Source organism: Neodiprion fabricii, chromosome 4 (genome assembly GCF_021155785.1).
Source record: "Neodiprion fabricii isolate iyNeoFabr1 chromosome 4, iyNeoFabr1.1, whole genome shotgun sequence".
Taxonomy (NCBI): Eukaryota; Metazoa; Arthropoda; class Insecta; order Hymenoptera; family Diprionidae; genus Neodiprion; species Neodiprion fabricii.
Window position 1 is genome coordinate 15,539,164 of NC_060242.1, and position 22,479 is coordinate 15,561,642.

A 22,479-nucleotide genomic window follows, 5' to 3' on the forward strand; every position below is an offset into this window, starting at 1 on the left:
GAATACATAGCATCTTAAGACGGTCTTGAACGAATAAGACGATCTTCACCAAGGCGGTCTTAAGCACGTGCTTGAGACCTGACTATGAATACGGGCCAAAGATAGGGTTTGTTCGTGCAGCTACACTTTCACCACTTTTTTTTTTTTACACCTTCGTAAGAACACTATCACTGTATATTTGAGAAAATGTAGAAAGTATAGCTAGCATGAACAAACCAATAGAGTGGTGCCAGCGATTCTTTCTTTTTCTAGGCACGTTTTAGGTTCGTCGGTGCCTCGCTCACTGCCTTAAATTATCATTACAGCGACTGCAAAAGTTACATTGATGTTATCTCGTGGCATAATTATAATCTATGGGATTGAAGTTGGTCTAGGCACGCTAGTTAAAAATTTTGCGCTCCCTGAAAAAAGAATCTTCGAGTTTAAGTTCTCTGATGTACAGGAGAAAACTATAATGAACAATTCATTTAATTCATTCATTACATAAGGCTTTGTACATATTTATAACGTAATTTCTTTCATCCAATATGATGCTGTTGTTGTCAGCTATAAAAATTGGAACTCATGCTGGCAGCCACAATGGCCGATATAATGAAACTCGCATCTTTATTGCCCTCTCTCCCCAATTCAAGTCAAGAGATGATAAATAGGCGAGATAATAATTTTAGTCACTCTCTGATCCAGATTCAGACAATTGTAGATCATCCTTAAGCAAATTATCAGGCATTGACAACGAGGGAGATGCTGACATGCCGTTTGCATGTCCTGAAAGTAGATAAATAGAGTTTGAACAAGCTGAAAAGAAACGTATAAATGCGAATCAATGAAATAAGAAAGAAGAATACTTGCCGCAGGCATAACCAATTGACAAGTTTAAATAACTATACTTGCCATTAGTAGTCATCGGCACTGGTATGTTTTCGGCATCCGAATCACTGTCAGAGCTATCAGAGCTGGAGCTACTAGAACTTGAGTCGCTGAGAGCTCGTTCATCACTTTCAGTAGCAGGAGCGCTTTCCTCCAGAGTTATTTCCCGAATAACTGGAGTTTCAGTCCTGGGTGGTGCCGAACCGTGCGGGGGTTGAGCGGGCGTCATCATAGAAGACAAAGCAAAGTCGTCGTTGTCTAAACCAATCATTGGAAGACTGGCCAAAGTTGACTGTGCAATGGAAGGCGGCACAGGAGAACTGTAATGGTAAGTAGCATCAGAGAATATAGTGCATAGACTCTGGGGACTGGTAAATATCAACCGGTCGTTGGATACCTGTTGCTTGGTATGTTTGGGGGGCTTTTTCCATGGTAAGGTGACGCTTGAAGCGGGCTGTGTTGTTTTGGATGTAGCTGAACCATGGGTTCTTTCTTTCTCCCGGTAGCCACTTTGGTTCTTCCATTGGCCCTACCGTGAGTCGGGCTTTTCTTGTTTTCAACCGGCGTGAAAGGGCGGTTGTTGCTGTTTTGCCCAGGAATACTCAGAAATGATTGACTCTTGGGCTCGGTTCTGTGACGGAACCATTTATCGTTTATTTCACTATCTTGAAAATGTAACGTTCTGTAAAACCGGGAAATGATAGATACCAACAATGCTTACCGCGTTTTTTTCACTTGTATATTCGATGACAACTTCTCGAGTGTTACTTCCCCTGTGACACGATCTATTATCAATACACACTCCTTGTGATACGGTCGCTGGGAGCCCTTGAAGACAGTATGAGGTGTTCCAGCACCATCTAAGTGTGGCACAGTTACAGTCATGGTATTATTCGATCCAACGTCAACTTGTGCCATCTTAGATACGTCCACACTGGCTGGTTTGAAGTCATCTACGATTAAATAAATCAGTAGGGTTGTTTGACTTTGAAACACAGACTACAAATGTAGCGTACAGATACTTACACTTAAGTGTGTGGAACGCGGTCGATTTCTTGTTAGTAAAACTGGGACCCAGCTTAAGCTCCCGAATCTCAGGGCCGAGGCCAAGTTTCTCGGCCATCTCGGAGGAAATAGCGTCTCAGAAATGTCTGGCATTTATTTAATAAAGCGATAAAGCATTGTTTCATACCCATTAACAAGTTGAAATGGGGACAAATATAAGTGATCGCTTTTGCAGCTTTTGCAGAAAACTGAGATAATTGTTCACACCCTACAATATTTATCTGAACATTTTTCCCCCATCAACTTTTCTACCACATTGTCGAGTAAGAATAAAACATGGTAGGATAGTGAATAACAGTTGGAAGATCAGGCTTTTTTTTAAATAGAAACAAAACATTTTTTGGCCTTTGTCTACTTGACTTTTCTGGTATTTTTTCGTTTACGAAAGATGAGAGCAGAAGAAAGGAAAAAAAAATGAAGGGAGAAAAGCGGAATTGTTTGCTCGGGTAAAACCCAGCTGGTTAGATTGGATACGAGTTTAGATAGAATTGGAGTAGAGTCGGTCAAGACGGTTGTAATATTGTCGAAAAATTGTGCAAAATAATGGTGAAAACTTACCTCGAAATTTACGCTACATATTCCATTGACCCAATTTTTAGTCTCGGGCTGCAACTCTCGCACTCATGGCGTGACAAGTATGTATGTACAAATTGAAAGAAGGGGAATGAATACTGGATAGCGTCAAAATGGCATCCGAGGACCTGGGATACCGAAATTTTTGTCACCGGTGATAAAAGAAGTTGTCCGATCAAATCTGCAGCCTGATTGGTTACAATGACCTTTGTCGACTTTGTCAGCTGTGTTATAAATTCTAAAATCTGGGCCCGGCAATCTTACGGCAGACGGAAGTCGTCGCAACCATTGGAACTTGTTGCGCTCTTTAGCGATTCGCGAGGAAAAATCGTAGGTGCTAGCAGCTTCGGTTGTTACTTTTCGCATGAGTGACAGGTGACGTCACTCGATAGAACGGCAAAATACGCATGCAAAACATAACCTCGAATTCGTTCTCTATTTTCATAAATTTCCAAATTATCCTTCAATCTCGACACTCGCATTTGCAATTCGCGGTACATGCAACTTCATCGTTGGTTAAACAAAAATTTACAGCCCAGCAACTACATTATTGTTATACAAATCGTAAGCAACTGACTGACACTTTGTGATTTTACTCCTATTTGTGACAGTAGAGAAAATGTTACAGAGCCCAGCTCTGATTGGCAAGAAAACTCAATGAATCGATCTCATGACCCGTTCTTGCTAATCGGTGGTTTCGGCTGTTAGTCGTGAGTCCGCAAAAATTTGAAAACCGCAGGGCGGCGGGTTACATATGCGAAAAATGCAACAATGATTAATTGGATTGATAAGAATAAATACAACATGAGAGGTGTTACTATTCTTTATTTCATTATTAGTTTTCATTTTTTTTTTTTTCAACAATTTTAGAAGAGCGTCATAAATAATTAACTATTAATCCCATGTACTCATGTACACTATGATGGTCAGCTTAAATACATTTGTTGCTAGTTGTCTAAACTGTGCAGAAAAAAAAAAAAAACTTTCAACTTATACAATGAGACGAATCACTATATTTCTCTTTCACTCTCTTGACTGAATATATTAAGAAGATTCTAGTATACGCTACCTTGTTCCTGTATACATATTCATTCAGAAACATTATCTATACCTAATGTTTGAAAACATTCTCTTTACATCAGTTATTATTATTATTATTTAATTTCGTTTATAATTGTTATCAGTATAACTTTGTTTTTCTTTTTATTTAATGTTATCATTACTATATTTTTCCTCAAAGACACTTCTTTCTCTTTTGGTACGCCACCTTATTACAAACGTAACGTGGTAGTTATACTCTAAACATTGATTTCTATATTATACTCAGTCTTCAGAGCATTTGCGTAAAGCAACGAATTTATTGTTGTCATTATTGTTGATTTTACATTGTGCTACTGACTTTCCAAATTAACAAGGCAAATCAAGAATACCACAGTCAGCGTAACCCAAAACGTAACTGGCGAAGGGGGAATCAGCTTTTAATTTAGACAATTACTGTTTTAATTCTGTTGAGATTTCTTCATTATATTAGTCGAATTCGTGTGCATGAGATTGAACGGCAACCTTCAATTGGCTTTACACCAGTGCAATTTTTTCTGTTATCTCGATGTTTATATGCAAAAAAATAATCCTTTCATCTTAGCAAAATAATGTCTTAACTTTTGTCTTTATCGGAATCCAAAAAGCCTTCAGCACTTCAGTATCGTTATTATTATCATTATTACTATTACTGGTTTTAACTTTTGCAGCAGAAGTATTTTCACAATAATCGTTATGAACTTATGGCCCTCAAATTTTTTGAATCTTTGAAACATCTCTTAGCAAATTAAAGAAAATTACTAGATATGACCAGAGCTATGTACAATCCCGCTGTTCGTTCTAACTCAAAAAGTCAAGGTTGCTTCCGGAATGTGCTGTTTTTCATTAATTTAATATCATTGTTTTTTATACATATAAATAAAACCGTCACGACCCTAGACAATTGGTACCTTAGATATTACTTAAGGTAGTTTTATTATTATAAATTTAGAATCACGTAACTGGTCGTATTTTTTTTTTAACATTTCTCTACCTCAATGCCTACGGTGCTCTGATTTATTATTTTCTTTTTACCTTTTTTTTTGTACACAGTCTAGACTCAGTCGTAGAGAGTATGCAGTCTCTACAGTTTCGTATAAAACAAAAAAAAAAATTTGTTCTTCTAGTTGACACTGGGTGTCTGTTCTTTGTCCCACTGTACCTCGATGCTCGGCCATTTAGTTTGCAATACCGTCAACATCGGATTGCTATCTAAAATACATTTGACTGTACATTCTAGCAGCACAGCTTGTCCTCTCCGATATGTGACTTTGTTTTCTAGGTTGCTTCGTGGCAAACCGTTGTAGTGGAACAACACAAATGTGTCAGGACAAGTACGAGGATCTTCGGGAAAAAACTCATCCATGAAAGCTGCTAGCAGAATAATTCCTAGAGATTCGCTGTCCAATTTTTTCCTCATTATCTCAACACTGTAATTTTGTTTTTCCAGTTAAAATTTCAATTTAGTCAACTGAGCACTCTGTTGGATTATGTAGACCTACACCATCAATTTTTTCATGTTATACTTACTACTCTGTGTCAGCTACGAGATCGAGTTCGGCAAGGACATCTTGCAACAGATTGGATGATATAAAATTATTTCCTTCGGGGTCAAACTTCTTGAATACCCTCCGAGCCTGATCCGCAGGTGTTTCAGGACTCACCAGCCTTCTTTCAGAGGAAAATAGTACAGTTAGATGTGTATCAGAACCAAGAACCCAGATCGGATGCGAAGGGGCCTTTAGAAATGTTCCAACTTCGCAATATCTCAGGTGCTCTAAAAAGGCTAAAAAACCAACCGAGTTCTGCTTGTCTATACCTTGAAGTTCTGAAATCAGAAATGAAGATGATGCTTTAATTGATTGAATTGCGATAAAGGACAGATTTTTTCATTTTCTTATTTCTCACAACTCAATCACAAGTCATGTAATAGGTTGTTTGAAACTAACTAAGCCCTCCAACATCTTGATCGTGGTCCCATACGTGGCTGACCGCGCGTCCAGTAAGCATTAAGTTGATCAAACTTTGACTGCCGTAGCCGTAAGTCGAGTCTATGAGTGGCTCCATGGGGTCAGACATTTCTGATTGCATTCCTGCAAGACCTTTCGTACAAACTACCGTGTATAGGAATAATAAAATGCCAAACTGATTTTTCATCATATCAATTTGGTCAGTGAAGTATTTTTTCAACTCATCCATATTATCAATCGTGAATATCCTGAAAAAAAATGTTGAGTATCGTTATTAAATCACGCGACACCTGATATGGTCATTATTTGGTATTGTTCAAACACGTAAGTCTGAATACTCACCTCAATTGCGAATGAAAAATGTCGGGTTCTAGCTCCAGTCTATTTTCCATTGAGTTTGTTGTCTCGTGGTAGTGTTGGTCATTCTTCTTATTTTCCTCAGGAGATTTCAGGTCTGGTACCTTGTTCGAAATGTTTTCACAATTCATAGATGTCGTGCCGTACCCCTGCGGTCCCATTGTTCGAACTATACAGTATCTAGGTTGCAGGCTGTCCGCGGCACGTGCTACTATTTCCGTCATTGCCTTTACCAGCAAGAAGTTACACTGTTCGGTTCCGACCTCTTTCCAACTACTGATATCGCTTTCTAGTAGTAATTCTTTCAGTATAAAAGCTTGAACTGGTGCTATCACTGCACACGGACCTCCCTCCGCTTGGACCAGAGCTGTCGGCTCGTCATTGCTAAAAAAAAATCCTGTAAAACAAATTGTTGGTTCTGAGATGTTGATTGTGTTGTTTCTTAGCTTTTTTTCTTATACCGCTTCCTTTAGTTATTCACAGTGAAGAAAAGAATCTGATCTTGCTACATATGGAAAAGGTGTGTTAAAATCAAGTGAAGCTAATTTTTTTTCGCATTTTATAATTCAACCGTCTAGGGGAAAAGTACGATAAAAAAAAATACAGCAAGGGTGATGTTGAAAGACATGATGTGAGAGGTGAGATTATTTATCTAACCTTGAGACCACTGTTTGAAGACGTCGTATTTGACAGAAGGACCCCATAGCAGTGTTTTAATTTCTTGTACGAGGTCTGTGTCGTTAGCTAAATTACCAGCCATTATAAGAATTTTCGAAAGAAAATCGCTCCTTTCATACAGCAAAAATTGTAGTCCTTGTCGTCGTCGTCGTCGTCGTCGTCGTAGTCGTCGTCGTATACGTGTGTTATATGGCCAGAATTATATACGACATACTATTGCGATTGAGACAATAATAGTTTATTCAAATAAATAATACCTTCGAAAGGACTATACTCTTAATAACCTATATTTCACGTTCGACAGTTGCCAAGGGTGTCGCCATTGTGATTAACCATTCGGCGAATGAGCGGAGAGACCCTTCTTCCACAGCTATTATTATTCTTCTCATCCCCGATTCGTTATTTACACCAAGGTTTACGCGTAAAACGTATACAAAAAAAAAGTACATAAAATACACACCACGAGTTTCGCACGTTGTTATATTGTCATTCGCAACGCATTATTTCGGAAAAGTATTGTCACAAACGTTACAATATCGGCGAATAAAAAAAAATTAGTTTCAAATTCGAACTATTCGATAAGGTTCTTTCAACTACCGCAGGCGAATTTAAATTTTTGTCCAAAAATATTGAAATTTTCCTTCGAGTTTTGTCACCTACATCGTTATTATCACTGATCTACACCCAATACAGCTTACATCGGCTGTACTTTCTATAACATTTCGTAAGTTTGTGATTTAGTTCAGGTAAGAATTGTATGCAACGTCACATGCGGGTCACCATCTGTGGGTTTTAAATATTAGTGAAGGGGCAGTAAATTATTGTATAATTCTATAAAAATGGATTTCTTTGACTCCCTGCCAACACACATGGTACGTTTCTCACCTCGTAATTGACTTAAACTGTTAAAATCTACGTATTGAATATCTCATATATGCAGTAGTTCATAACCTCCCAGAAAGCTTCAATATCAAATTAAACTGATAATTACTTGAAATTTGGCTGTTTCCCGTCGACTTCACGATATTTGTATTACATGCTTATACCAAAGAAGTCATTCAGAAAATCCTAAGCTCTTCTTTATCAGTGGTTCGATGGAGGATGATTCAGTTTCTCATTACAGCGTTAATTTTGCTGACCTTCCCTTCTGGGCCAGTATAATTAGCCGTAATTAACTATGTGTGTATCTTTTTGACTTTTTAAAGGACTATGACGGGCAAGCCAGGGCAGAAAAACTCTCCAGGGTAATTGTCACATTGTTTGGAGTAAGTTGATTTATTAAATTCATATTCTATTGTATAACTGAAATTGCCATAGTCAATATATTAATGTTTGTTTTTCCAGGTGGTTGGGCTTGTTTGGGGTTATGCGATACAGCAATTTTCCCAAACTATTTACATTTTGGGGGCAGGTTTTGTTTTGGCTGGCATAGTCACGATTCCGCCATGGCCAATGTATCGCCGCAAGCCTCTAGACTGGCAGAAGCCTCAACCTGAAGTGCCAACAAAGTTTAAGAAGAAGAAATAAATTCCTGCATTAAATTCTGACTAAATATTCTTATTCCTGATCCATATATACAATATGATATAACCTAAATATGGAATCTCGTATTCTTCAATTTAAACCGTTGTAATTATTCAAATTACCTTGCAGCAAAGATTTCAGGTGCACTACACATGACTTCTATAAATTCAATCATGTAATTCAACTTTGTTTCAAGGATGTTAGACTTTGAATGTTATTCATCGAAAATTTTGAGAATTTGAATTAATCGTTCCCGAATAGTTAGATAGTTTGTCAATGACGTCAGAGGAAAATTAACCGACAGACTACAAGGTTTCGGTACTACTAATTTTGTTACCCAATGGCTGCAAACAGTCACTGGGTTTGTTTTTTTCCGTTTAATGTTTCAAATTGATCTATTTAGTAGACACATAGGAACTCTACGCTATACGCGCAGGGATCGTATGTACGATGAAAAAATCTTAGAGACGGTTCATGATTAATTGCAGCTGCGTTAATTTTGAGTAACTAAATAATTTGTTGGAAAGTCGAAGGGAAGTTTGGGCTTTAACCTAAACGTTTCAAATGTCAGCCACAAATGACGCATACCTTTCATTCTGATATACCTCATCGTGATAAAAATAGTCGTTGCTTCGGCGTTGCAAGCAAATGCAATAAACGAAGTCAGTAAAGTTTCATGCGGTGACATATGTACGGATACGTCACGCGAGTGAATGCCATGGCATAAGAGAGAAAGGGGCGTGGCCTTCCTTAACCAACTTGTGTGGTAGTGTTAAATGCTATTATTCATAGGTATCAGATACACAGGGTGAAAATGACATATATCGATCGAATTTCGTATGTTGTGCGTGCTTCGGGATAGAGGACAGGTATTATTACGTGATAAACGGGCTGTCAAGTGATAACAAAGTAATAATGAACCGCAGGTGTCTAACGTAAATATTAAATCTAATAAACACCGTTCGTCTGTCCGAAAAATGTTCACCAAGGTGAGCTTGAGAATATAGCTGCCGTATACATACGTATACATTTTTTTTGTTTTTTATATTCGATAAAATTGCCCATTTTACCAAACATATGGCGTTGGCTTTAAAAATTGTACATTATCCGTTTATCACTTGTTCATTTATCCGATCGTTTCGATTTTCGAAACGACGCATACATTTTTAGACTATACCTCAATTACCCCCCGTATGGTCAAGTTTTTGCATAACATAACCTCCAATTCAAATGATACACATACGACTCACGTAAACACATTGTATACATAAATATCTCTGATGATAATATTATTCTCTATTGATTGATTTATGGTTTATACAGATCTGTGTATACTTTTATTCGGCAGCATCTCACCGGGTCTTGGAAACATGTAAATTTGCATTGAGATGAGTGGCGCAAATGTTGAAGAATCTTCCTATTTGAAAGTGGAGCACGACTTTGAGTACAGAACTAATGACGGTCGTCAAATTGCTATAAAAAAAGATGAGAGGCTTTATCTTATACAAAAGACCAATAACGATTGGTGGAAAGTTATACGGAATAAGGAACAACGGTCATTTTATGTTCCGGTGACATATGTTACTGAATTGGGCAGTGTTTCGTCGCCGAATAAATTCACAGGCCCGGGTAAACATGATGCGATATTTCAAACTACTTCGAGAGATCATTCAGCCAGGAGAAGAAATGTTGAGAATTGGCTTTCGACTACCGTTAAGATGTTGCCGGATGGATCGAGAAGTCCTGAGAATTTAGAACAGTATAATAGATTGGAAAATTTCGAAGATGCAGGGATGAAAGAGATCAAAAATCGAATTGTCCAACAGAAGCAGAGCCTTCAAGGAAATGAGAAAAGCAACGAAATTAAAAATGAAAAGAAAAGTTTAGAACGTTTCAGAAATGTCGTTAGAAAGATTTCCAGCAGTATGCATGTGTCACAAGATACTTCTGCACACAACACATCTGCCAGAAACTCTCAAACAAGAGATGTAATGCGCACGGTGGTGGAAAATGTAGATGGAAAATCAGCACCAGCTTCAAACTATCCTATATATTCACCAAAGGAGGCTAAAGAACCTGACCGCACCCTATTTGTATACCAAAATCCACCTCAGCAGCAAATTCTGCACAGTATTTCCCATTGCCAAAAGTCAGCGATGAATCCTACAAACCCTATAGGCTGCACGGAGTCTATTGATGATTGCAGAAGTGTAAATTTAGACTCTTCGTTAATTAAACATAGTCCAAGATCGAGACCTTCCACAAAAGAATCAAAATTATCTGTACAAAAGAACATCGCGACAAAAAGGTCTGACAATAACAGCACCGATCGTTGCGCAGTGACACCAAATATTGAGATGAAGCCCAGCTCACCGATTTCTGCTGGTAATAAAGTTGCAATGTCTTCGACTTCTCCATCACTGCAGGGCAGTGGTAGCACATTTGATTACTCTGAGAAGGCAATGAGAATTTTAAATGACAAACGAAAGTCATGGGCTGTTGAAGAGCTGATGAGTGAATTGACCCAGATTCGCAAGGAACGAGTAGATGACAATGCCTCTAATTTTGTGTTGAGAAGCATAGAAATTAAGGATGGATTTGATCCACTTGAAAAGCTCACTCAAGAGCTTCACGATCTTCATACATCCCAACACGAGAATTCCACAGTTTCCAATTCTCCGAAAGCGGACTTCAAAAGTGAAGATGATATTAAAGAACCGCCAGAAATTTCAATATGTAAAGAGAACGAAACCACGATGGTACCTTTAAAGAGTCCAAAGAACCTGGCACAAACTGAATCTACATTCAATAAATCAAAATCACCAAAGAGTAGAATTTCACTGACCAACAGCGAAGTCTGTTCAATTTCAACTGATATCAATAATTCCTGTAAGTTTACCAAACGACAGGACGAATATGAGGAGGCAAACATACTGAACGACGAATCAAGAATACCGATTAATGTCAGGGATGAAGGGAGTGATAGGAAAGCGACTTTATCTGCTGATAAAGAGCATTACGTATTGTCTTATCAGCAGAATTCACAGCTGTTTAAATCGGAGAGTAGTGATAATTTGGCTAAATTTGAGAAGCCAAGTTATTCAAATGTTTTGAACAAATTGAAAAACGAAACTAAGGTACGACCACAGCTAAAGTTGAAGATAAAAAACGTGGATACAAAGATAAAGCTGACGCCATCACTGGAAAAACTGGCAAGTGAGATACAATTTTTACCTGCCAGTAGAACTTCCATTGTAGATAGCGACACACAACAATCTACACCAACCGAAAATAAATGGCCTCAGGGTCACGCTGATCAAAAGAGGGTAACGACAAAGACGGAAACAATCGAGCCCGCAGCGATAGATATATTGGAAAGTAGAGACGACCTAATAAATGTTGACCAAGATAGTGAAATGTGGAAAAATTTCAAATCGAAATTGAATTACAGAGGCAGCTTTAAGTCAAAACAAGAACAGAAGAGTCAAGTTGTTACCAAAGATGTGACTTTCGACAATGAGCACTCGGAAAGTGTCACAAAGCCTGGGAGAAGGAAAATAAAAAAGTCAGCAACATTCAATTGTGTCGCTGTGCCTGAGTATTACAAACACTTCCAAAGACATGAAGGTTCCGAATACTGTTCTCGCATCTCGCCGACATTGAGGACTAAACGAAGAAGTCAGAGTCTTGAGAATATTAAATTATTGGTAAACAGGGAGCTAAAGCACACATTAGCAGCTTCAAAGAGAGCAAATGGGGCTCAAAATGCCTTGCACAAGTCGGTTGCAAAGCCTATTCCCAGTTGTCGCAAAATCCAGCCAATGAAAGATGTCCGAGAAAGTATTGGGGCTGAATCGCCATGCTCGCATCAAGGGGTTCAAGCCAGTGTTCAAGTCCTGCCGCCGTCGATATCAAGGAGTTACGAAAATCTGAACGAAGGTTTTAACAATCTAAAAGTGTTTGATGCCAACAAGAGCACTGCTGTGAGCTTCAAAAATTTGTTATGCACATCTGATAGCGGCTCGGACGAGTATCTCCATTACAAAGCATTTCCAAAGAGTTCCATCAGCAGGAACGAACGCTTGGCATTTAGCTCAGACAGCAAAATCAATTCCAAGGTTGTCGTCAGTTCCGAGAGCTTGCCCGTCATCGACAGAAGCATATCGGACGAGCAAATACTTAGCTCGAATATTAGTTCCGAAGCACTTTTTAGCCAATCGGAATCCGAGGTTTATGCTTTGTCTGAAGTTTCCAACACCTCGAGTCCCATTACCGTAGATCGTGATAGAGAAAATTTTGTAAATCTACCGCCGGGATGGACCCAAGAATACGATCAACAGTCGAAACAAATCTGCTTTGTTAATACATGGGGAGAGAAGGTGAGCGTTATGCAGCATTTCTTTGTTTATTCACTTCTGACACTCTAGTAAACCTGTACAATTAAATTTTCTTAGGTTTCAAACACGAGAAATGATTGTATGCTTTTGTTAACGGGGCTGAGCCAAGGTGGAATTTTTCTGAATGTTTGAAATTAACGAGCAAGTTCGGTAATCAGATTCATTCAACGTTCATTCTTTCTCAATTCGTAACTTGGGAACAATTATGTAGTAGACGTAAAGCCCATTCTGCTGACGTGCTTGGGTATAAGAACTCGACCACGAAAGGATGTGGTCACACAGACAAGAAACGCTGCGTACGTAATGATAAGACAGTGAAGTAGATGTCAAATTACATTCAAAAAGTAAATAGCGTATGGCATTGTCAGAATTGACCGGGTATTTCGCGTATTTTGCAGTAGAATGATTCAGGGCACTGAAAAAGACGTACCTAGTGGTGTTCAGTTGACGGAAAAACTTACTTCGAATGAAACAAATCGACCAAGTTACAAATGGATGCCAACTGAGTTAGAGAATAAAATGCTTGCAAACTTTGAACGTGTCTGTATAAAATCGATGTTCTCTACTTTTGATTGGTTAAGGGAAATTAGATTTCAGTGCGCTAGTGAATATTGCGATCTTGTGTATTCAAATACCGATTACAATATAACACAGGTAATTATAGAGGAAAAGAAACTTCCATCCTTGGCCATGAATTAGTTATAAATTCGTCTGCAGTAACTAGGAAATTTCTGCAAGCATACGAACTTGCTGTTTGGTTTCCACCCAATCAACCATTGTTTAACTAATGCAAAGTTTCTTTTCATTCGGTATTATACAGCGAGCAATGATTTAAACATAATGCAATTTTGTGTCTTCAGTGGTTCTCATCCAATGATGCGGAAGGTAAAATTTACTTTTTTGAGGAAAACAGCAACGAATCATCGTGGATACTTCCCAGCATTCCAGCTACTGAGCCAACCTTAAGAAATATGGAGGGAAATCATGACGATATTGAGCTCAGGACCAATTCAGGCAGTGAAAAACTCCGAATTGGGAAAGCTCGCAGCTTGCTCGTGGGAAATCAAAGACCAACTAAGAAAGAACTTGCTGCACGTCGGTCAGGATCACTTTCGCATGATTGGCCGCAGTTATTCGATGGCAATATGGTAAAGTTTGAACAGTGGAAACTAATTCAGCAGCTCGTTGACTTCGAAAAGTAAAACTTTTTCATAGTGGGTAATTTATATCTATATATACTGTGATTCGTTTTCAGTGCATTCTTAAGGAGGGAATATTACAGAGAACTAAAATAACTGAAAATGGTAAAAAGTTGAGGAAACATTGGAGCACGTCGTACGTTGTGTTGTCAGAATTGTTCTTGTTGTTCTTCAAAGATGCTAAAAGCTTTTCCGCTATGGTAAGGAAAATAGAGTTAAATTTCGACGAAAAGTTTAATCATTTCCAATAAAATCACAACACAGAAATCGGGGCAATCGGTAGCAGCAAAACCAGATATATCTGTGGATCTTAATGGTGCCATTATAGAACCTGATGACAAAGTGAGCAGTAGAAAAAATGTTTACATTATCAGCACTATACTTGGTCTACAAGTTTTAATTCAAAATGACAATACCACAGTCGCTAACGAATGGTTCAAAGAGATATATGATGTCATCCACAATCTCGTAAGTTCTGTTGGTCATTCTCCTAATCGCTCAATAGATTTCCCTTAACCCTAATTAATTCAAAAATTGTTAATTTTTTCGATCACAACAGTTTATTGAATCGAATGTCTAAAGTATTGTTATTCTTTAGTATGAGAAAAACTGACTGTTTGACTATTGTTTCATGTTATTTTTCTAGCCCTCTGGTTTTGAAGCTCAAACACTGTTGCCTCCTAGCTTAGAGCGGCCGCGAGATACCAAAAGTAAACAATTTCTGAACGTTAATTCAATCGAGGAGAGTAAAGTTGTCTCAAAAATTGGACGAACAAGATCTGTTAAAAGTAAGTGAACAGTCGTTTTGTATTATTTGACAAAAAATGAATACGAAAAGATCTAAATTTAACAATTGTATTGTGGATGCAGCAATTGGTAATATCGCTAGCGTTTGTAAGTATTACAATAGGAAAACGAAACAAAGACGTTGATGCGGTGATTGAATTGGCTAACGCCATTGAAAATTGGCCCGATGCATGTATTCAGATTTTTAATAACAACCTGAACGCCCTTATCCATAATGTATAATTTCGTACACACAGTTAAAAAGATCGAAGGCTCGACTGAAGATCTCAGTGGATCCTCAGCTGAACGTCAAACAAAAATAAAAGCAAAGTTAAAACGCTTCTTTCAAAGGAGACCAACGATGGATTCCCTCGTCAAGAACGGTATATACAAAGGTATTTAAATTACCTAGTTCTCTACGCCTGACAAATAATGGTTAAAAAAGTAAAATTTTCTGCTCTCACTTTCCTTTTATACATATATGATAATTGCTTCTCTCTAGACGAGCCGGCGTTTGGCTCATATTTGAAAGACGTGTGCTCACGGGAGCCTCCAATGGTACCTAGATTTGTGAAATCTTGCATCGAAATATTGGAAAGCAATCTGGAAAATATGAAAGCTGACGGGTTGTACAGAGCAAGTGGGAATCTAAGTCAAATTCAGAAAATTCGTTTGCAAGTAGACCAGAACAATTTTGATATCTTGGCACAAGAGGAAGACGTCCACGTACTGACAGGAGCTCTGAAATTATTTTTCCGTGAATTGAAAGAGCCGCTTATTCCCTATGAGTTTTTTGAACGGGCTCTAAGGGCAAGTAGTAAGTAACTCGACAATCACGCAATGATTTTTATCAAAACTTTTTAAACTCTCATTAATCACTTCTCCACTTCAGTGTCTAAGAAGAAATCAGAGAAAATCCAAGTCTTTAGGGAGATTGTTCGGGGGCTTTCTCAGCCGCATTACGACACGTTGCAACTATTGCTGCAACATTTATTGAAGTGAGTGAAAATCTTTGAATTTTCTTTTTATCATCTATCATGAGTACATAACGAAATGATGTATGGATAAACTGTATTTTACTGTATTTATTCTATCTTCCGTCCTAGGGTGACCTCGTACCAGAAGTATAACCGCATGCATATACCAAATTTGGCAATAGTGTTTGGGCCAACATTGATGTGGCCTAGGGTTGAAAGTGCAAATATGGCATTAGATCTTATGCAGCAAAATTTGGTCATCGAATGTCTGCTGTCAGAGTACGATAAAATATTCAAATGACAGATAGACGACGGAAGAATCTGCAATAATAAATGAACTGTAATGCCTGTGGATCATGTAAGATAAAAAGACGTCCGGTTCATTTACACCGTGAAACAAAAATTCGTTAAGTTTTCAATATTCTAAAGCATAAAGTTTAATAATATAGCTTGCGTTATTTATGTAAAAAAAAAAGAACCACTTAGAAAACCGTTATCGAATTCGATCAAAGGAACAGGAGAAAATATTATACATAAACACAAATTAATACTCACATGGAAAATGGCATATTACGAATAGAATTTAACAATAGAATTTCTTTTAAATATCGCCGTAAATGTTTTCACCACATCTTTGGATATTATACATACAATTGTATAATAACCTGTGTACGTTTACATACTTATATTGTTTGTAAACAGTTATCCATTTCAGTTTTTTAAATGAGTATATGAAAACTATAATACCGTTATACGACTAGCTATGATTTTGAATCAATCGCGTAAGACTATCAGTATGTATTGAATAGTAAAAAAGTATTCAAGAGAGGATTCAATTTCAAAAGAAGCAAGTGTCTTAGTTTCTGATTTCAAAATTTCTTTCAAATTGCAAATGTTGGAGACAGACTGCTTGACGAGACCAATCATTGAAGTAAATCATCAATGCTCACAGTAAATAATTAATTCATATGATATTGAGAATTTGCCGTGATTACAAAATCGTTACTTCAGTAGCTCCGCTTCTTGTGTACCTGAGTAACGATGAGAATATGATTCAGCGTCAAAGTCCTTATGTAATGTATAGTATAATATAATGTTGCTTAATATATTATAATTTTCATTCCATATTTTATTAAGAGAAATATATTTTCAAATAACAGCTATATTTTTATTACGTGAGGTGAAGAAAAATATTGCTGAGCGTCACAACATAATATACCTATATATATATACATATATGTATGATGATGCAATATGTGTGATTATGTATGTATACATATCATGACACACTGTACCTATGTAAACCAAAACATGAGAGCTTTAGGAAATAAAACTATAAATGTACGTACAATACGACAGCTTAACATTTTATGCGCCTTGAAACATCATTTTAGTTTTGTACACGTAAATTGATTTGAACTTCGACTGAGGTTGTGCAAACGCTTAGATCATATTACTTGTATATGCCAAGTGCAAGCGCCAGGCCAGTCACGCTGCTAAAACAACTCAATCATATGTTCGTTATATACTTTATGCTTGGCGGCAGAGAGGCTAACTATCGGCCATTTTCTTAAAATCAGAATTTCTGTTCGATCGGTAATTGTTTCAATCAACTCTGCAACGCCAGATTGGAAAAAAAATATGGCTGAAATTTGTCATGAAAACAAAATTGAACAAAAAAATACGTGGTAAAGTAATCGAGCAACGAAAACCGATTTTCGATCAGTTTGTAACCTACGTGAGCGTATATTACATACATTTAACCCCTGATTAGATTTGAATCGCGGGAATAGTTCGTGCACACGTAATGGTGGCACTGCGGTACGCCGCTATCACAACATCGTGGAGTCGAAACCGACGAAAAGTTGATCTTCGATGTCTCAGTCCCTCAACAGTCCATGCACACAATACAAGCTGTAAAAATTGCCTTAGATTTGACATTGTGGCAGTTTCGCTCCGGAAAGAACCTAGATAGTCGTACGAAAATAAACGACACATACCAATATAATAGGTATATCAGGAAAAGAAGGAAAGAAGTAGCAGAAGATACTTTTGAGATCGTTCTCCCTGTCACTCATCAGCTACGTTACATCCCCTCCCCATATTTTTTATCTCTGAAAAGAAGAATAACACCAAAAGTCTTCCATGATTTCACTACAGTCTCACAACCAGGTAATCATTCCCACCTCACTATCTTGCCAGCTCACTGTTTCCGAAATTATTTACAATTTAGGCAGATACCATCATCTCGTCTGTCCGTCGGTCCTCAAATTTCGTTCCTAACCTATGTATCATCTCAAATGATTTCCAGGTGCTCTTTCACCTTACTCAATTGACAGCGGCCTGTACTCCTCGACGTCGTGGTCTTGCAGTTGGAGCTAAGAACAATGAAAAACGCAACAATGAGAGAAACGCCATTTGCTGCGAGAGCCTCGTCGAGGTAAAGCTATGTGTCGTTATTATGCTTATCATGGATGACATGATATCGTTTTTAACAATGTCAAGGAGTCATTTATTTTTTAAACGGATTCATTCTTCTATCAGGCGGCTAGGAACTGCACCGAATTGCCGGTGAAGAAAATAAATCCACAATATTTGGGCACTGTTCTCCAACTAAATAGAAATGAATTGCTGGAAATTTTATCGAAAATTTCAAATGGCACTAGTGCCAGGTTTAAAAGCGATAGTAATAAATGGAGGATCTCTTATACATCGGGCAATAGTTTTGATGAAAACAAAAGGATAGGCTTGAACTATCAACAGAATCCATACCGGTATAGGCATAATCTCTGTGCAATGGCGCCATTCTGCTTAAATACCATTACTCGAGGATTTAAAACCGAACACAATATCAAGGCTGAACTGGACAGAAATCCTGGTCTTTCAGCCAGAATTAGACGATGGATGGGAAGATCTACAACGGATTATCAGGTTTGAGATTGTAACTTTAGTCTACTTATATAGAATGAAAATTTTGATGACTAAATATCGACAACTATGAAATTTTTTGAATCATTAAAACTTGCAATATTTTATTTCCATACCTCAGGTCGGAAAGGTCCAAGTACCTGGTGGCACGACTGAGTTATCTCAGGTGGATAACCTGCGAACTTTGCTTACCGATACCCAACTTTCTACAAGTGAACAACAGCGTATTAAAGTCGCATTCGTCGAAGGCTACTTGGCTGGACATTTGCCAATCCATCCTACGCGTACTAAAAGATGGTTGAAAGTAATTCAATATTTGGCATTGATGACTCTTATTCTTATGTCCGGAGTGACGCTTTATGGTACGTAATATTTATTTAACAGAATTAATCTTTGTTTTTGCTACAGTAATTACAAATAGTGTTTTAAAGTTATTTAAACGCTTATTTTCCTCCTTGTTGTCTCTTATCTCATTTATTTACGTAATGATAAGCTTCAAGTTTTCGAACGAGCTACCTGAGAATCAGGATACTGAAATAAGAAAATGTGTTTTTGTTGCTCATATTTAAATCTATCGAAAAACATTTTCCTCCATTGGCGTGAAAGTGAATGACATGTTTTTCATTTCAGCAAGTGCAAGCGGCAGCGTGTTTAGATTTCCACTGGGCAATCAGATCGAAGTCAGTGCCGATGACATCAATGTTACTTTCAACGACGTCAAGGGGGTAAGTTGCTAATGAATAAGGTCTAGCATCATCAAAATAATGTAGAATTGAGTAGCTTGGTTGAAAAACTAAGTTTCCTTTGTAACAACATTAGATAATCCATCTATTTGCTATTCTTATCGATTTTCTCAACTATTTTACCAGGCCGATGAAGCTAAACAAGAACTGAAAGATGTCGTCGAGTTTGTAAAATCTCCTGACAAGTTCTCGGCACTCGGAGGCAAACTGCCCAAAGGAGTTCTGCTCGTCGGACCTCCGGGCACAGGAAAAACTCTACTGGCTCGTGCAGTTGCTGGAGAAGCTGGAGTTCCCTTTTTTCATGCAGCCGGCCCTGAGTTTGACGAAATTCTTGTTGGTCAAGGTGCCAGGAGAGTCAGAGACTTATTCAGTGAGTAATGAGATTACGATTTGAACCAAGTACTTATAATTGATCGTTTGCTACTGTTCAGTGCTAAAAATTAAATATCTTATTCCAGAAGCGGCAAAAGAAAGGGCCCCCTGTGTCGTATTCATTGATGAGATCGATTCAGTAGGAGCAAAGAGGACAAGTTCCTTCCTTCACCCTTATGCAAACCAGACCATCAATCAGTTGCTTTCAGAAATGGATGGGTAAGCATTTTTTGGTGAATTAATAATTCTCAATACTAAACGACGTACATGACAATTAGTTACATTCTACTTTTAAACCAACGTAGCTTCCATCAGAATGCAGGAGTCATAGTTCTGGGAGCCACAAACCGACGAGAGGATTTGGACACAGCTCTATTGCGCCCGGGTCGATTTGATGTCGAAGTTTCAGTCCCAACTCCTGATTTTACTGGCCGAGTGGAGATTCTCGATCTGTACCTTGGGCGAATATTGTGTCACGATATCAATGTCGAGGTGCTAGCAAGAGGGACGACTGGCTTTACTGGGGCTGATTTAGAAAACATGGTAGGTGTTGTTTGAAAAAATGCCTGATACAAAATTATGCACTACTTCCGGTAATAATAGAAATGTACTATTCTTCTTCATAGGTAAACCAGGCCGCTCTGCGCGCTACTATAGACGGCGAAGACTCTGTTAGCATGAAACACCTGGAACAAGCCAGAGACAAAGTTCTAATGGGATCAGAGCGGAAGACACGGCTACCAGATGAGCAGAGTAACCTCATAACGGCTTATCACGAAGGTGGTCACACGATTGTTGCTTACTATACTGAGGGTGCACTTCCGTTGCATAAAGTGACGATTCTTCCCCGCGGAGAAACTTTGGGACACGTGCGTTGAAGCAATATTTATTATGAGTCTTGCAAACTGATCGCATTGCAAACAAAATGCTCTGCTCGCTACTTTTTCTCATTTCACTTTGCAGACCGCTTACCTGCCAGAAAAAGAAATGTATCACACCACAAAACAACATTTACTCGCTATTATGGACACACTTATGGGGGGAAGAGCTGCGGAGGAGTTGATTTTCGGAGCCGAAAAAATTACCTCGGGTGCATCAAATGATTTGGAAGTCAGTAGATGCTTTCTGTCCTTCGATTTCCTTAGTACGTTCTCGATATGAATTATTTTTCGTATATTTTTCAGAGAGCCACCGACATAGCTATGAACATGGTAAAAAAATTGGGGATGTCAGAGAAAGTTGGACTTAGAACGTATTCCGAAAACAAGTTAACTTATGTAACAGTAAACGAATTTAGTCAGTATTCTCAAGAATTGATCGACCTGGAGATTAAAAAAATAATGCAGGTAGAGTTTAATGTTTCGTTATTGTTATCTTATCTTAATATCGCTCTTTTTTCTCTCTATCTCTCATCCGTGAAATATATTCCAGGACTCATACGACCGCGCCAAAGCGATACTAAAGGCTCATGCAAAAGAGCACAAACAGCTGGCGGAGGCTTTGCTTGAATATGAAACGTTGGATGCAGCTGAAGTAAAGGCTATTATGACGGGGCAAAAGGGTCCAGAAAGACCGCCCAAAAAACCTAAAACCGAGACACCCAAAAACGTTAAGTAATATTAAAGGATAATAGTACACACAAATATGGTACAGAAATTGATTTTTTTTTTTTTCCCACTCTGCTCCAACGTGCTAGATCTTTAATGTATTTTCCATAATTCGTTAGTCATCCACTTACACTCAGTCAAGATCTTGGAGGGAATTTTTGAACTTGTATCATGAACAATTGTTACCGGAATAGGCGACGTTTCGCGTATTGTCCGTCAATAAACAAATAAACGTATCCTAAGAAGTATGGTGTGATATATATAGGCAACTTATATTGTACATAAAATATGTTGAAAACTACATGGATTTGGAAAATCTATAGAAACCAGGTGAGAAGAAGGACCCCATTTTTCTTAAAAGTGCAGTCAAGTTTATTGAATCCGTTTAAAGTGCGCTTTATCTTACTTTTATAGAATGTTGTGTTCAAAAAGGCAAGAATTTTAACCGATATATATTCGTAGTACATTACTGAATAATTAGACAAACAGATAGCATGAATAGTCTTAGAGTTCTTCTACTCGGTGCCCAGTAGCTTTGGAACTTTCGTGAGATAGTAAGCTGTGACAATACGTGTTGACAACAATTTTTTTTGTTTAACTGATGGACTCGTATGATTTATTATTTATAGAATCGGTTTTTTTTGATCTGCGAATAAAATTTTTCTCAATTGCAAGACTTTTCATTACCTTCTTGAGTATTCTGAGCTTCTGGAAAATCAAAGGGTTAGGTAAATAAATGAAGACACACGATTTAGAAATATTTGATATATATATATATATCTAAACTTATTGTTTTATTAAGGTTTATTTTCACTGTTGTTTCATCGCAGGGGATTGATTTGCTTAAGAATTAGGGAACATATGATCGTCTTTAGAGGAATTTTCGTTTTCTAATGAAAAATTTGTAAAATAATAGTAAAGTGCGCGGGGGGGGGGGGGGGGTAGATAATTGTTGAGAGTGCAACTAATTGTTTATTCTAAATATCAACTGAAAGCACACCGTGAATTAAAGAGATATATTTTCAATCCCTGGCAGACGTACTGCATGCTGCAATTATAGGTAGTATACCCTGTCTTCTAATATTAAAATGTTTTTCATTATACTTACAAACAATATAATGTTGTAATCTATGACGATGGACGAGTAAAAATTTTGCAACTCTTATGAAAAAAAATATACAATTTGTAAATTTAACGAATTAAAATAGTTATTATAAATCTATAAGTAACTAATTGAGAGGAATCACATTATTATACTTTATAGAATTTGTTGTCCTCACATTTTTTTTTATATATTTTTTCTTTTGTTTCATTTTTTAAGTTTCTTTTTTTTTTTTCTTTACAAGTGTATATTTAGTC

At 37.6% G+C, this 22,479-nt stretch overlaps 5 protein-coding genes across 14 annotated transcripts; 3 read left to right on the forward strand and 2 right to left on the reverse strand.

The window, feature by feature from the left end:
• Positions 1 to 456: 456 nt before the first annotated feature.
• On the reverse strand, positions 457 to 3,123 carry LOC124180348 (ell-associated factor Eaf). Of its 2 annotated transcripts, none has more exons than XM_046565789.1 (6): positions 2,491 to 3,123; positions 1,894 to 2,018; positions 1,589 to 1,820; positions 1,265 to 1,498; positions 892 to 1,187; positions 457 to 795 (listed from the first exon to the last, which is right to left on the reverse strand). In XM_046565789.1, the coding sequence occupies exons 2-6, from the start codon at positions 1,988 to 1,990 to the stop codon at positions 665 to 667; spliced, it is 990 nt and encodes a 329-aa protein (XP_046421745.1). In that variant the 5' UTR covers positions 1,991 to 2,018; positions 2,491 to 3,123; the 3' UTR covers positions 457 to 664. The 2 variants fall into 2 exon arrangements, with proteins under 2 accessions (XP_046421745.1, XP_046421746.1); XM_046565790.1 differs by having other exon boundaries at positions 458 to 765; positions 2,491 to 3,121.
• Positions 3,124 to 3,312: 189 nt separating this feature from the next.
• On the reverse strand, positions 3,313 to 7,118 carry LOC124180339 (ubiquitin carboxyl-terminal hydrolase MINDY-3 homolog). 4 transcript variants are annotated; one of them, XM_046565770.1, is made up of 5 exons: positions 6,567 to 7,118; positions 5,895 to 6,293; positions 5,532 to 5,800; positions 5,113 to 5,410; positions 3,313 to 5,012 (listed from the first exon to the last, which is right to left on the reverse strand). In XM_046565770.1, the coding sequence occupies exons 1-5, from the start codon at positions 6,611 to 6,613 to the stop codon at positions 4,706 to 4,708; spliced, it is 1,320 nt and encodes a 439-aa protein (XP_046421726.1). In that variant the 5' UTR covers positions 6,614 to 7,118; the 3' UTR covers positions 3,313 to 4,705. The 4 variants fall into 4 exon arrangements, with proteins under 4 accessions (XP_046421726.1, XP_046421725.1, XP_046421728.1 ...); XM_046565769.1 differs by having other exon boundaries at positions 5,895 to 6,306; XM_046565772.1 differs by having other exon boundaries at positions 6,845 to 7,117.
• A 180-nt stretch (positions 7,119 to 7,298) lies between these two features.
• On the forward strand, positions 7,299 to 8,211 carry LOC124180364 (signal peptidase complex subunit 1). The gene is made up of 3 exons (XM_046565811.1): positions 7,299 to 7,459; positions 7,793 to 7,852; positions 7,932 to 8,211. The coding sequence occupies exons 1-3, from the start codon at positions 7,427 to 7,429 to the stop codon at positions 8,112 to 8,114; spliced, it is 276 nt and encodes a 91-aa protein (XP_046421767.1). The 5' UTR covers positions 7,299 to 7,426; the 3' UTR covers positions 8,115 to 8,211.
• A 136-nt stretch (positions 8,212 to 8,347) lies between these two features.
• On the forward strand, positions 8,348 to 16,821 carry LOC124180309. 6 transcript variants are annotated; one of them, XM_046565681.1, is made up of 11 exons: positions 8,348 to 9,100; positions 9,435 to 12,490; positions 13,369 to 13,656; positions 13,764 to 13,907; positions 13,972 to 14,175; positions 14,354 to 14,495; positions 14,578 to 14,601; positions 14,751 to 14,888; positions 14,996 to 15,310; positions 15,386 to 15,491; positions 15,600 to 16,821. In XM_046565681.1, the coding sequence occupies exons 2-11, from the start codon at positions 9,500 to 9,502 to the stop codon at positions 15,769 to 15,771; spliced, it is 4,524 nt and encodes a 1,507-aa protein (XP_046421637.1). In that variant the 5' UTR covers positions 8,348 to 9,100; positions 9,435 to 9,499; the 3' UTR covers positions 15,772 to 16,821. The 6 variants fall into 6 exon arrangements, with proteins under 6 accessions (XP_046421637.1, XP_046421636.1, XP_046421640.1 ...); XM_046565680.1 differs by having other exon boundaries at positions 8,354 to 9,100; positions 9,460 to 12,490; XM_046565684.1 differs by having other exon boundaries at positions 8,354 to 9,100; positions 9,460 to 12,490; positions 14,751 to 14,876.
• A 403-nt stretch (positions 16,822 to 17,224) lies between these two features.
• Positions 17,225 to 21,421, forward strand: LOC124180333 (ATP-dependent zinc metalloprotease YME1L). The gene is made up of 12 exons (XM_046565751.1): positions 17,225 to 17,642; positions 17,782 to 17,910; positions 18,015 to 18,401; positions 18,520 to 18,760; positions 19,029 to 19,123; positions 19,268 to 19,511; positions 19,600 to 19,732; positions 19,819 to 20,056; positions 20,140 to 20,382; positions 20,477 to 20,623; positions 20,698 to 20,859; positions 20,945 to 21,421. The coding sequence occupies exons 1-12, from the start codon at positions 17,616 to 17,618 to the stop codon at positions 21,128 to 21,130; spliced, it is 2,232 nt and encodes a 743-aa protein (XP_046421707.1). The 5' UTR covers positions 17,225 to 17,615; the 3' UTR covers positions 21,131 to 21,421.
• The last annotated feature ends 1,058 nt before the right edge of the window (positions 21,422 to 22,479 follow it).